This window comes from Mytilus californianus, unplaced genomic scaffold (assembly GCF_021869535.1).
Source record: "Mytilus californianus isolate M0D057914Y unplaced genomic scaffold, xbMytCali1.0.p SCAF_8, whole genome shotgun sequence".
NCBI classification, from domain to species: Eukaryota; Metazoa; Mollusca; class Bivalvia; order Mytilida; family Mytilidae; genus Mytilus; species Mytilus californianus.
In genome coordinates, this window is record NW_026262734.1 from 79,701,211 (window position 1) to 79,717,119 (window position 15,909).

The 15,909-nt window shown below is 31.0% G+C and overlaps 1 protein-coding gene across 1 annotated transcript; it reads left to right on the forward strand.

The window, feature by feature from the left end:
- The first annotated feature begins 7,444 nt into the window (after nucleotides 1-7,444).
- Nucleotides 7,445-15,568, forward strand: LOC127712401 (uncharacterized). Its single transcript, XM_052218795.1, has 3 exons — nucleotides 7,445-7,468; nucleotides 12,683-12,980; nucleotides 14,916-15,568. Exons 2-3 carry the CDS (start codon nucleotides 12,731-12,733, stop codon nucleotides 15,533-15,535), a joined length of 870 nt encoding a protein of 289 aa, XP_052074755.1. The 5' UTR covers nucleotides 7,445-7,468; nucleotides 12,683-12,730; the 3' UTR covers nucleotides 15,536-15,568.
- The last annotated feature ends 341 nt before the right edge of the window (nucleotides 15,569-15,909 follow it).

Consider the following 15,909-nt stretch of genomic DNA (forward strand, 5'->3'; position numbering starts at 1 on the left):
AATTCATATAGGAACATTTCACAAAATTGGAAGCCATTATTTTACTAAAGTTATTTGAGAAAAAAACGTAGGTCACCATAGTAAATGTCAGCTGATCCCCTTCCTTACTAAATTATTAATAACTGGTATCGAAATTTAATTTGAATTGTAAGGCTTGAAAAGTGTGAATGTGATGTTTATATATAGACAGACAATTAGGTCATAAATGCTTCCTACTTGGTTAAGTAAAGATTTTCATTAGTCAATCTTTAAATCATATAAATATGTACCCATGATATATTTAGTAATACAGGCAATCTTTTGGTGATCTGGACATTGATATTTTGGTTTTTAGTATTGGATTTGTTCAATGATTGCGTATAATCTCTTCTAATAAAATTATGAAATTAATGCTTCTTTTTCTATTTTTTGGGTATTTTGAAATCTCAACAAGACAATCATTATATTTTCATTTGACATTTGAAGCATCATTAATTAAAATTTGCTTCTTTGCACTAAATTCTAGTTTAACAGGTAAACGAAAAATATCTTACCATTCTAATACCGACATCTTCACTCACCTTAAATTACATGTTATCAATTTTATATTTGGCAATCAGATTTACAAAGCCTTTGATGATGCCAAATTAAGTTGTAATACATCCATTGTTACAACTGTAATTTTTATTTTTTTTCCTTTGACAATTATATATGCTTACTGGGTTTGTTTACTTCTATTATTTTTTTTTGGCACAAGTTGATCAAATCATTTGTTTTGTTTGATTAAAAAAAAATATTTATTACCGAATTGAGGAGTTAAATTTTTTTAAGCTTTTGTGTCGTTGATGTAACAAAATCAAGTTTCATTTAAGTCATAGGTAAGATGGTGTGAAATGTGCCGTATATTAGTCCAGATAATGAGTTTATCCTTATAAAAAATATGTGTGACTCTATTAAAATTAATGTTCGATTTTAAACAATAAAGAAGGTTAACATAGATACACCCTTACGTGCAATAGTCGGCAAAATTCTGGCGTTAGAAAGATTTCAAACGTGGCGTATCCAATATGCACCCATTCCGGTTGAAACAGGAACGTTTAAAGAAATAAGTGTTTTTAGAGAATGCATTGAATTTTGTACGAGAAAGATTTATTATAAAAACTCCTTGAAATAGTAAATGCCCTGCTAAAACATGTAAAACACCACATTGTAATCATTAACAACCTTAATATTGAAGACGAATATTGTTATCTTTATAAAAATTGAGGTAAAAAAACTGAGGTATGTGTAAATTTTTACACCTTTTAACTAACTGCTACAAAATGGGCAACTGGAATTAAATTTGTGCAGTTGCAGAAAAAACGCCGTAATCACTCTGGAATCAGATATTCACCCTACAAGGCGACCTAGCTACTTCTCCAGTCTAATACGAAATGCTAGCTACTCTGCAGTAGGAAGAACTCTGAATTGTGAAATGACCAACAGACATCATGGATCAGTTTCTCAAATAGTAACGAGGATTCGGTTGCTCCAATTACTCAGTTTTTAACACCATTTAACCGAAACAGTACCATAAGCGTGGTAAATAGATCATAACCTGATATTCATCCAGCCTCTGAAAAACCGGAACGTCAACCAACATCTGAAGTATGTGATAGGCAACCAACCTCAGAAACACAGGATTGTCAACAGACATCTGATATAGTAGTATCATTATTTGACATCTTGATACCACAAGCTCAAAGTGACTCCGTAGAAGAGCATATTCCGTATGAGGTTCATAGCTAACAATATGAACGCGAATGTAACAAATGTTCTGCATATTTTCAGACGGATTAAACATAACAGGTCTGTCGCAACATTTGTATCCGTTTAGAATGCATTCAACGAGATAGCCATGCAAGTGGCTCAACAAAGCAAGCCGAGAGATGGGTGCCCTAAGCAACCAAATTTTTTGCGACCTGTTCAAGTCTGTGATAACGTAACTGTTCCCATTCCTAGTGTCGATAAAGGACGTGGGGATCCAAGAAATCTGTTGTGTCTAGTTTGGGAACATGATCAGACAAATAACCAATTCAAACTCTGCTCAAAGGATGGAATTTTAAATGGATCTTTCTCTAGGAATCAATTCACTTTCTCAGGAATCCGTTCGTTGCGTTAGCTTTGCAAGATGCAAATACCAAGTTCGAATTAAGTATTAGGGAAGCAGCGCGCGTACATCAGAGATGCATGGGCAGGGATTCGTGAAGTGTGCATGCGAAACAGATTGTGTACGAAATACATGCAAATGTGTCACGTTTAATGTTTTGTGTAACTCAAGATGTCACATCATTTTGTCGTGTCATAATAAGTAATTTGCATTCATTGTGTAAATAAGCATTCATTCTATGCCATTGGTGACACTATGCATGTTTGGCTGAGATACTTTGTGAATTTTAAACATTGTTGTTGCATGGTTTTATTTCATTGTTTTGCATAGTGCAAATGATTTTCAGCGAGTTTCAGAAATTATAAAACAACTATTTTTCAGTGTCAATACACAAACTTTAAATAAAGAGCATGTAGTCTTGAAAGATTTGGATTCCGTAACCATAAAGAAAGCTCTACAATCCCTACCCCTTTACTTTCTTATTTGGTTTCTTGATTCATGTCAAAAATTTTGAAACAAAAATATCAAGTTAGTAAATAGCTGAAAAAATTACAAAAGAATTCATTGATAACCTGTAATCACTGAAACAATCAGTAAATACATGTAATTACTAAACTGATTAGTAATTACAGGTATTTACTGAATTGTTTAGTAATTACGTGTATAATTCTTAATTTCAACTTTTTGCTGTGACATATATATTATAAATAAGAAGATGTGGTATGAGTTCCATTGAGACAACTCTCCATCCAAGTCGCAATGTGTACAAAGTAAACAATTATAGCTCAAAATATCGTCTTCAACACGGAGCCTTGGCTCACACCGAACAGCAACTTCAAAAAGGGCACAAAAATGACTAGTGTAAATCAACTAAAACAGGAAATCAACGGTCTAATCTATATAAAAAACGAGAAACGAGAAACACCTATGAACCACATCAACAAACGACAATCATTGGACACAGGCTCCTGACTTAGGACAGGTGCATAAAAATGCAGCGGGTTTAAACGTTTTAACAGGCCCCAACCTTCATCCTAGCCTGACACAGTAGTGTAACATTACAACATAAAAAGATACACTAAAAACATCAATTCAAATGGCTTAACTAGACCAAAAAGGCATTTAAACAAAAACAAGTAAACATGCACTGAACGAAAAAGTTTGATCCGTGACACAATATAAATACAATATTAAAACGTAGGTGCCTATATATAAAACATATACGTTTCAGGTAGTAATAAAACAGATGTAGGAAGAGTGTTAATAAGAAAACTCCTTTCTGGGACAAAATGGTGTTAATAAAACAACGTACACGTGTAATTTTAAGTATACTCATTTTGTTGTTAGGAGTACAGAAGTAAACATATTTTACAAAATTAATAAGTTCAGAGTACGAGTACAGAAGTTAAAATTTATCGTCATACTAAATACTTATCAAAGGTGTTACATATCAAAAATAGTGAGACGAGATATAACACAAAATAAGTAAACATTGAATTACAGAAACTCATTACAAATTATGTCAACAGGTCAAATTAACATGAAAGTACGATTTGAGAGAACTCGCAGTTACTGATACCTTTACCTTTGATAACTATTAGCTTGTAGTAATGTTCTATTGTATTGTTTATTTGTGTGTTTCTCTGTCCTGTCTGTTCTTCCATTTATTTGTATTGTAGTCCTGTCATGTAATGTTGTCATTTTAGTGTTATATTTAACATTGCCATTAAATCGGGAGGTTTGGCTAGCCACAAAACCAGGTTCAACCCACCATTTTTTTTCTTAAAATGTCCTGTACCAAGTCAGGAAAATGGATATTGTTATCTTATAGTTCGTTTCTGTGAGTGTTGCATTTTAGTGTTTCTGCTTTGTTCTCCTCTTATATTTGATGTTTTTCCCTCAGTTTTAGTTTGTAACCCGGATTTGTTTTTTTTTCAATCGATTTATGAATTTCGAACCGCGGTATACAACTGTTGCCTTTATTTACTGAAACATGTGAAAGCTGGTTAAAAGCCAAAAAAAATTAACATTAAAAAAATCGTGCATTAGAGACTATAATCAATTAAAACACATCCCAAGGATTTAGTACTTTAACTTCATGGACAGTCAAAGAAAACACGACTTGTGCAATGCCAAAATAAAAGTATCGACAGGCAGTAGGATCGTTAGGATTTAACCTTACAATTAATATGTATCATGTTATATATAGATAAAGCAATCTCTAAATAGAAAATTAACGTGAATGTGTATTTATACATCCCAACAACTATTCGAAAAGAATACAAATTTAGTAATGACAAAATCGATGGTTGTGCCAATGGAAGAAATATTCAAAGATCTTATTACAACATTAGAAAGATAACCTTTACTAAGAAGTTTTTTTAAAGGTTCGATGAATTTACACGGATCACAAAGTGATTTTCGCGCTTTTAATACAATATTACCGTAAAATTTCAGATGTGAAATACCGTTGTTTAATAAGTGTTCAACAGGTACAGCCAACTTTACTGATCAAATCTGTGTATCTATGAAAGAGTTTAGTAAATGTTTTAAGTAATTTGTGGTAACGAAATCCCTGACTTAATAATTTACCAGTGATGCATTTATTACGTTCGTTAAAATCTATGACATCACTTCACACACTGGTATAACAAACGAGGTGAAATATATACACACCGTATGATGGAGCCAAAGGAATATCGCCGTCTATAAAAAGAAAGTTAACAATAGGATTGAAAAATCGTCTCTTTTGTCGTTAATTGTAGTATGGAGTTTCCCTTTTGAAACTGAAATGTCTAAATCTAGAAAAGAACAACTACTGCTGTTTATATTAGATTTATTCAAAGAAAGTTCCTTTGGGTACATTTAGGTAGAAAATTTAGAGAACTATGGATTTTTAACGAAAACAATTCATCAAGATAACGATAGGTATTGTTGAATGTGTCAACCAAATGTAACAATGACGTGTCTTTACTGAGTTTGGCCATACACTGTGATTCATAGCAGTACAGGAATAAATCTGCTATTAAAGGGGCCCAACATTAGTGCCCAAAGAAATATTTACTACCTGCCGTTACACTTTATCGACTAAACGTACATATATGTTGTCCAGCAGAAAATTTCAAGCTACAATCATATCTTCACATTTCTAGTAAGCAGGTAAGTGTATCTAGCATACTTTTCTTTTTCTTTACAGAAAAAGGCTTTAAACGAGATACAGCAAATAAATTTGCAATGATATTTTTTAAAAGACCATTTAATTAAATATGAACACTTTTTCTTGATAAGATTTTGTGGAAGTGTAGCGTAGATAGTAGAAAAAGCATAACTGTATAGTAGTAAGGGAGGAATTTAGAAGCACTGACATATTATTAGTAGATCACTTACTAGATGCGGAGATGAAAAGAAATTTAAATGTTGTTTGTGTAATTTCGATAACCAGTACATAGTCGGGACTTTCAAATGTTTGGAAGAGGCTTAAAGCTTTAAGACTTTTATGGCAACATTTAAGAAGTAGGCTATGCTTCTTGCTTCTTGGTAAAGTAAAGTTTTCAAAAAATCTGTTTGTTTATTATATAACAATGTATTCAGATAGCTTAGTAATGTGCCCAATCAATTTTATAGCTACATATTTGATACTTTGGTTCTTAGTAACGAGTTTGGTCTATGGTTGTGTGTAAGCTGTGTCAATAAAATTACTGTTCCTTTATCAAGGTTATATTTGTATTTGGTAATCTAAATCATGACATATTCAATATTACCTCTTTCCACTTAGTTTTCATTTTACAGTTAGACGATAAAACATGCAACATTATTGATATAGACAATGTCCATACCTTAAACTAACTCTGATCAATTTTAAATTCGTCCACTAGATTAATGAAACCTTTGTGGCTGCCTTATTCAATGGCAATGAAGCTGTCGTAATTACTGTATCATATTTTTAATTGTTATTGTATCGTGTGTATTTTTCTAAACGGATAATTGTTGTTTATAAAGAAGTTAAATATATCTAGTAGCTTGTAAAAACAGAAGATTAATTAAAGGAAAATATATTAGTTTACAGTCCCTTTAAAATTTGCAATAAAAATATCCTGACAAAGAAATATCGTGTTTTATGGGTTCAAAAGTGCATTATTTAATCAGTAAAGTTTACGGATTTTTAGTTTTTCTATGTATTTATCTGCGTAACATTTTAATAGTGACTTGTATGCCACGACTGCGGTAGTAGAGGCATTATGATTCGGTTTTATCTCAAGTTTTGTCAAAGTATGACAATGAATTGGGTTCAATTTGATATTATCTTTCTCCATTATTTGTCAATAGGGTTGGTCCCGATTTAACGGTTCGATGAATATCGAAATTTAGTGCCAGCAGGTATAAGGTTGATTTTTGTTTCAAGGTAGTTAACTTTGAATTTGTTATCACATCAATTTGAAACTTGCTATACGCGTTTATTTATGCTGTAAATCTTTTAAATTGTATTCTAACTAAGCGTTTTGACTCTTATTTCTCGGTTCATGGACACAGATTATTGTAGTTGATTTTGAGCAAAAGTAAAATTTGAAATCTTATGGGATTATGTTTTGAATTAATTTTCTTAATCCAATTCTTGACCAAACAAACAACATGTTTTACTATTATAATACTGCAATTAATAATTGAAAGCAATGTGTCTTAACATATTGTATAGATTAAACATTTTTGAGACTACTAGCGATTCTCTTAAACATAATAACATTACAAAATATTCGTCCGGATGAAAAGTTAATTGTATAATATTCCATCAGAGCGGTATGTTTTTTTCCCCAAATCATTGTTTAATGTTGTTCTATTGGATGATCGAAATTGGTAACAGTTATAGTTTATAACTTCAGGTGACAATTATTAAATTGGGCAAGCACAATTAATTTCTTAACCATTTCATTTCATGCAAAAACACACGGTGATATATTTCAGTATTTAACTTTATCATGTTAAAAGTGATGGTAATTGTCGAATTGAATGTCATCCTTACCAATGTGGCATGTATTTTTGTCTCTCTGATGTATTCATTAAGTGAGTTTTTTATTCACATCAGTGGTGCATATTCTATCATGTACTCTTATATTTTCTTATTAAATTTTCTCGTAAATGATTTTTTTTTATAAATAGTGTAGTTCCAGAAATATCTTTTGGTTTTCAGAAACTACTAGTTTTCTAATTTAGGTAGGAGTTCTTGGAACACATTCAATCATACTTGTATAACTTATGTCACGTGTATTGTTTGGCGTATAAATACTATGTGCATTAAATTTGCTTGGTCATCTATTGGCATATACATCTGACAAATATCTTAAGGTAAATTGATTTCAATACTAATAGGAATATTGTTTTGGTTCCTATGAACATTAATAATCCACTGATTAAATAAGTATTCATTTAATTTAGATCTCATTTGTTTTCGCGGATTTTTTTTAACTTTTTCTCAACAAATGAGTTACATGCGTTAAGTTACTTTTAAACTGTAATTATTCATCATATTGTGTTCCTAAAATCATGAAATACCTTCACACAAAATTTTAAGGAAAAATCACTGGTACAACTGAATAGGCTGTTTGGTCTTTAACTATATTTGAATAAAAAATCTGCATGAAAATGATTGTTAACAAAAAATTCAGTTTAATATCCCACTTTGTATTATGTGACTATATTATGTGCTTCATATCATTCTTATAAAATAATCGGAGTGTAAATTCTTTCAGTCTGTTCGTCGTGTCTTAAAACATTTTTTGGTCATTAGTTAATTTGTTCAGCAAAACTCCTATTTACTGACTGAAATGCATAATATGATCTATTCATGAAGATGCATTTATACAAATAAAGAGAAAGAAAAAAAATAAATGAGTGATAATACATCTACATGCAAGATAACAAAAACTATATTTATAGTATCGAAAGGACTCTTGCTAAAACATTTACAAAATCCAGGATTCATAAAATGTCAAGCAAAGTAAACATATTTCACTGACATCAAAATTTAACCAAATGTTCACACGAATATAAATTTAGATGCTTATTGATACTAGTCTAATCAATGACTTTATCGAATGATAAAACGTGAGCGGTAATATAACACTCATTTGATACAGATAAAGCTTAAACATTTTCCCCTTTCTTTTTGAACCTATATTAGTCTAAATTTTCATCAGACTAATGCATTAATTTTCTTATGATTAAATTTCAACATGAGAGGTCAAGTTTGAAATAAATTAAATTCAGAGGCTTAGCTAGGTAGCAAATGATCTATATGCACAAATAGCGACAGGCCCTCAGCAGGTTCAAGGCAGAGCTCTTGTAGGAGGCTCATAGGAGGGCGAAATCTCCGACAGAAAACGGATTTCAGCATTTATGGATACAAATTTGGTGAACACAAAACATAAACTTTACTGGTAATTTTGTCAAGATTAAATATAAGAAAAAAATCAATGAATTAAGAAGAATGTTACGAGGAATGAACGCAGTACAATTGAAAATCTAAATCATTTTTTATACCATCGGCCTTGCCCGTAAGTTACGCAGTAAATCCTGTTTAGCATTTTTTTTTTTTCATCGATTCCTTTCTCATTGAGGTTACTTGATAAATACGTCAATTTAAAGTACATATTTCAACAAATCTGGAACGTTAGCATTAGACGATAATTAGGCAAGGCATCGACCATTCCTTTTTTTGTTCTTAAAAAACGAAAAGAATCATATTTTATTCTTTCCTCTACAGTAAAATCCATACCTGCTTTGGAATTTTAATAATTATGGTCATTCCAGTGTGTGAATATAAGTTTTTGTTTTAATCAATCTGCTTAGAATGCAGACCCTGCGTTCAGCCTTTGTTTAAAAGGTTTGCGTGCAAGCTATATATTACTCAGATTGTGTTTGACTGTGTCATCCATCTGAGATAATTTTGGAATATCAGGGTATTGAGGTTACATCAGGTATATGTTGATAAAATAAAATGATCTGAACCAGAACTTGAAGTTCTCAAATCCGATCTAGTCTTTGCAAAACTTAAGTCAGTCTCTATTATTTGTTATCTATATTAGATTCTCTAATTGTCTTTTATAACCATTTTATCCAACATTCTATTTTTTGGTTTTGGTTTTTTTTTAAACATTATACCTTATTTCATTAAAACTGTTTTCAAATATTTTAAGGATACTGCTTTTTTCCTTTAAAGCCCTAAATACTATAAATGAAAGGTTTAGTGTTACCTATTGAATAAATATATGTATAAATTACATTTTACAATTTTCGTGAAATATAGCAGTGTTTTTCCGTACATTATTAAGTTTCTACTAAATCTTCCTACATAACATTACTATACGATGTAAACCAAAACATGCTATTGTGATTTAATTTGATGATTTGTGACTATATAACTATTTAGTTTGACTTTATTGTCACTGAGACATGTGGTTTAACAGTTACACAAGTCTTAGCTTAGACGAAAAAGGAGATATCTTTAAAATACCTACGATTTCCTGTATCTAAAGCTTACTTCTTGCTTTATTGCTTTGTAGTGGTTTACTCTTGACAGAAATTCACATTTGAATATAAAGAAAATATTTAGTTTTTTTTTTCTTTTCTATTTGATAAAAAAAATGCTTTAATTATACTGAATTCAAAGTAAACATAATCTTGTACTACTGTTCGTCAGTTACTTTTTATCAAAGTATTAGGTTTTTCAGCTTATAACGTGATATCAAATTTTGAATTTATTAAGAATACATCTAATACTTTCCCCAGAAAGCTTTAAAATATTTGCAGATGATAAAGAAATGTTCATTATTTTCTATAGCATTGCATAAATTGCAAACTGGATTATCAACTATTTTCCAGCTTTATAATATTTGTTAACACGACTGTATCCAATGTAACAATTTTTACCTAAATATTTTCAATTGATTATCATTTAAGTATCAAAATATAATGTTTTGTGTTTTATGTTCAAATTAATATCTCCAACTTGTAAAATATTCTCTATTTTATAAAACATGTTGATGCTTCTATGTTATTATGCATAAGTATATTACATATTTCTTTTGTTGTTACATTTTGTAACTCATACTTTTTTATGGTTTGACAATGCCTTTATTAATTTTGTATATTCTGAGAACCAATTACAATTAGATGATAGTTTGTTTGATATCTGATTTTGAGAAATATCTCAATTTTCATCCAGGATATCATGCATATATAGTATATTATTTTTATTCCATTGATTATAGACTAGGCTTTTACCATTTAATTTTTGGTATTTGTTTTAAAAAGCGTACTGATATTTTTTGCGCAAATGTAATACAAATCCGAGCTTATGTAATGCATCTTTTTCTCATATATAAAATAGACAATATATTGTAAAAGTTGGTAGCCACGATCCTTATATTGATGCGTTGTAGATTCAAATTTTGAATAGAAATTTGTCGGTTTATGTCCTATTCTTCTTTTCTCTTTATTTTCTTTTTTTATATTTTCCTGTTTTCTTATTTTGTGTCATACTGTTGATATATTTGCAATAAGAACGGGTTTTCCCGTTAAATGTTGGCCTTTTATTGGCCTTTTCGCATATTTCAAAAAAAATGATCACCATCAATTTGTCCATTTCCTTTTTTGTCATCTCTTTCAATACATATCTTTCAATTTGCATATTGACAATCACTTTGAGAATAAATCGTTGTGAGCTTAGAATTTGGGTTCTTGCTAGAAATTCAGTAGCCTACGTACTATATATACGCTTAGAAATTAGTCAGAATATGTTGTTGTTTTTTGTAAATTACAGATAATATAAAAATAAGAAGATGTGGTATGATTACCAATACGACAACTCTCCACAAGATACCAACTGACACAGAAATTAACATCTATGTTTAGATTGGTGATAATTCAATGGAAATAAACTAATCATACATGGTTTTAATTTGTACCCCAGACGCGCATGTTGTCCTCAAAAGTCTCACCAGTGACGATCAAAAACTTTAAAGAGGTCAAATAAAGTACGAAGTTAAAGAGCAGTGAGAAACCAAAATTCCGAAAGGTTTTGCCAGTACAAATTTTGTTGCGGTGTATGAAATTGGTATAAATCAATTGATCAATTGTGCTGTCCCCTGAAGAAGCTTATAAGTGAATGGTCGATAGACTGGTACGAGGGAAATACATTTCTCTGACTCATATTTAAATATCTAAATTCATAAAGGACAATAAAATATATAAGATCACGATTAATGGCTTTTCCAAGAATCCGGGAAAGACCGGGACAATTTCCTGTATAAAGGGGAGTAATCGGTGGTAACTTTGATCACAGAAAATAACCCAGTTCAAGGACAGGGCTTTTCATTGTCATTAAATAGTTCAGTATAATACAAGTTTTATTAAACACAATATAAACAAAAAGAAAAATACGATACAATTCAAACATTTCAGATGTGACGCCTCGTTACTTTCGTTATAATTCCAGAGACAAATTGCCAGTAGTGTTTAATCTAAAAGCAATGTCTCAAATATTTCTATGACTACAAGTTGTATTATTTAAAATCTAAAGTTTTATATGAAGGATAACTCAGCCATTCTATTGAGGGTTAACATTTTACAATAACTTTTTACTTTAAATTTCCACATTTAAGTTGAAGTCATGTATTTAAGACATGTAATTGTCAAAAAAAGTGTCCCTCAACTTTAATTAACTCCATCAAGTCTAGACTTTACTTTACACCAAACGACTGTTAAGCTGGACAGTCAAATGTTTACTCAGTTTAAAAAAAAACATTGAAACATGAAAAAACATATCGAAAACGTACGCTCGGCTATAACTTAAAGATCAATGATCGACATAAACGAAAACAATTTGATAAACATTATACAACGCACAAAAAACAGATAAAATAAACTCTGGACAATGATGTTGGTTATTCGATCCATCGTAAACACTTTAGATTCGCAGTTGGGTTTTTTTTTCATCTTTTATCCTATTGTTAAACGATTTTGAGTGTCAACCAATTTGTATTTCATAGCGCATCCAATTCCTTGTTTAGTCTATCACATGCAAAAGACCTAATTCCTCTACATCGCCAATTCACAGTTCAGATTTTTCGCTGGCCCAATTTTCCTAAGTGCTCCTAAATATTAAAAATTATGCACGCTATAGGCAGGAATTCTCTCCATTCCATCATGAGTTGGACGAAACTTTCTGTCCGACTTCTATTTGCGCTTTTACATTGTGTTTCTTATATAGGTTTAATTGTTTTATTATGACATGTAACAGAGATACATAAATATTAAGTACATTTCTTTTAATCGTATGAATGGATATGTAATTATATGTGTGTTAAGATGTGAAAGAAAGTTGTGATGTTTCGTCCTTCTTATTTCAATGCAAGGTTTTATTAACAATTACAAGATCCCTTAAAAAATAAATGATAACTTTAACAATTATCTAAATCTTTTAAATACTGTTTCGAACTTATGAAGGTAATTTGAGTTTTGATCAAATAGTTGCCTATAAAATTATTTTCTATATTTCAGTTTTCTTCAATTATCTAGTGTTTACCTTTTATTTTGGAAGCTTCAAATATGACAGAAGAATTATCTATGGAACAGCTAATCGAATATGAAAAATGCCTTCTTGAATGGATCGTATTATGTTCACAAATCGTCAATGAATTGACCTCACTTGCTGATAATTTAGATGAACATTTCCAAAATATTGCCAAGGCAAAAATCGGAGGATCTGCTGCTGGAATCGTTGGAGGTATACTTGCTATTGTTGGATTTGGTCTATCCTTTGTTACCTTTGGAGCCTCGTTAGGATTATCTATTGCAGGTAACGTTAACATTTATGTATGAAGATGCAATATTGATCATACAAACGGGTATATACAGATCAGTACTAAGCCTTAATGTACTAGAATCAATATGTTTTTATTTTTTACATTATTACATAATTCTTAGTGTACATTTTCTAGATAACTACTGTCTTTTCGTGTCATCTAATAAGAAAAACAAAACAATTATCGTGTTCTGCACAGATATTTAAACGTATAATATGTATTTCAATGCCCTTGGCAGTACGTTAGCACAAACAGAAAGCTTTTTAATCTGTTATAACTTGCTTGCTACAATTTGTAGTGGTCATGGGTTGGTTCCACATGATTTTTGAATTCATAAACATTGCTTTCGGTTAAGCACGCGTCTTTTTTTTTTGGCTGTGAAGCGTGCAAGGAAGGGCGGAGTCGGAATCCTTATGGGGTGTCTGGCTACAGTGAAATGTCTTGCTGTGATTTGCTTCCTTTTGAACTACTACGTAAAAAAAAGTTAATTAATACGGTACATTAAAATCCGTCTCTTCATTGTGATTTTCATCCTATGTTAACAATGTCATAAAATATCCACATATCTTTTTTAAAGCAGTCAAAGAGCAAATTTAAAAATATGCCACTATCGAAATTTTGGTTGGAATCATTTTAACACTATTTTGATGTGAAATTAAAGAAAATTAAGTCTGATACATGTAGGCTTAGTATGGCATATGCAATCTGTACAAAAAATCAATATGAATAAAAATACTAGAAATACAAATTACATGTACATCAAATCGTACATATCCCAAAAAAGGTTTATCGCTTAAGAATAGTAAAAGGCCGAAGGTCTCGTACGGTTTGATATTCTGGTTACCATAAATCAGTATATTTAGGTGATTTTCAACACTTTGCATTACCAGTGTCTTTCCATTTTCCCATCATGAATAATGTTTAATAAATTCTGGTTTACTGGTTTATACATTAAATATATATGGTATTGGCAACTTGTATTATCCCCCAAAACGAGCAATATTTGTAAAATTAAACTAAAAGAATTACTTTATAAAAATAGAATAAGTTTATATTCATTGCAATATTCTGACAATTGACCAAAGAAAGAATAATTGATGTTCATTGATTGGCTATTGCTTTATACCGCATCACCACATTAAAACTACGTCGCTGCGAAAAATTTTTAATATAAATTTAAGATAAAATTGTGTAATTTTTGTTTTTATTTCTGACAAAAGGTTCATTGGTTTCCTAGATGTCTTATTAAAAACAAATTGACTTATATTAAATGCACAATGTAAGATTTAGTAATGTATTGCTTTTTTTGTTATTATTTTTGAGACAATTTTGATACCTCGATTATTATCAAATAAACTGAACATACAGTTATCGTAAAAAAATATCTACTGAATGTAACAAAATCAACGTTATTAACCCTACTATGTGTTAGACAATAACGTTGAACCGGATTTTTAACCTGCTAGTTCACAAAGTGACAGTCTTCAAAAATACATGTCACCCTACCCGAACATTTTATTCTAACTCCGATACGACGATTCTTTGTTATTACTCCTTAATGCCGCGTGCTTGGCGCAGAAGCCGCAAATACCAACCCAGTCTTTGGTTAGACCCGGTCAGAGTTCTAACCCACAACCTCAAGTACTCGAGGCGAACACGCTGCTACAAAACCACAGATGAGGTGAACAAGGGTATACCTTTTAACACTCTCTGTCGTTGTAATTCCCGAAACGTCAAGCCCATGCTATATCTCACGGAGACGTTTTATCAAATGCATTTGCCTGAAAGCAAAATCATCCTGAATGCTTCTTTAACCATATTTATTCGATTTCATTAAACAGGTATATCATCTACATAATCATTATAAGACAAACTCTCATTTCATATATAGTCATGAATCATACATTGTCATGCGTTATCTGTTGTAGGTGGTGTTATTGCCGGAGCAGGAGGATTGACTGTCGGTGGTTCAGTTGCAACTGATGCATTTCTCTCAAGAAAACGAAAACAAGCAGCTGAAGAGCTTATAAAAAAATATAATAAAAAATTGGATGAAGTAAAAAACAAATATCTAATAATACATGTTGAATTACAGAAAATAGCTGAACTAACAAATCTTGGTTCATGCATCGAAGAAGTTTTCCCCCATTGGATAAAATTTTGGTGGAATCTTGTTAAAGGAGCTGGTCAGGCAGGATGGGGAACAGGTGCGAGTATTATTTATACAACCATCAAATCATCATTCCAACTTGCAACCGTTCTTGATGATGCAGCAATTACTGGACTAAGAATTGGAGGTGGAGTATTTAAGACCTTTGGAACTGTTGGACGAGTTTTTCATGTTGCGGGTGGTGTTGCTGGCATTGTGTTTCTTCCACTAGACATTTTCACCATGGTAGATTCTGCTATTGATGTACACAAGAAAAATCCACATGAAGTATCATCTGCGATGAGGAAATTGGCAAAAAAGATTGAAGAAGAGTGTCCAACAAAAGACTCAATTAAAACAATGATAGCAGAGACATTGAGACAGTTAGAAAAAAAATAGATTAATATTAACTAACATATCTGATCGTTATAATGATTTATATAATTATATATATATATTTTTCAAAATGGTCTGCCGTCGGGCATACATAGCCAACATAGCAACTAGACATTCAAAGTGCCCTTATCGAAATAAGAAAATTTCATTTTATATCCAGTTTTTTCCGCAAGATTGTGTATAAGGCTAAAGAGATTTGAACATTTTATTTTAGGCTGTCAAAAGTGTTGTTGTTCAATCACTGGTTTCGTATTTTGGAGATGAATAATAATTCTCTTATTTACAGTTTGAAGCGATACCAAAATGTTTCTTATGTTTTTTGTATAGTTTGTTTTTGGGAATTGCACCACACTAAGTCTTCCTTTACTATGTATGAC

Bases quoted from the DNA above. Each gene is read 5' to 3' on its own strand.
- LOC127712401 (XM_052218795.1), top strand. From the start codon at position 12,731: ATGACAGAAGAATTATCTATGGAACAGCTAATCGAATATGAAAAATGC. The intron at 12,981-14,915 runs GTAACGTTAACA...TATCTGTTGTAG, and splicing joins GTTAGGATTATCTATTGCAG to GTGGTGTTATTGCCGGAGCA.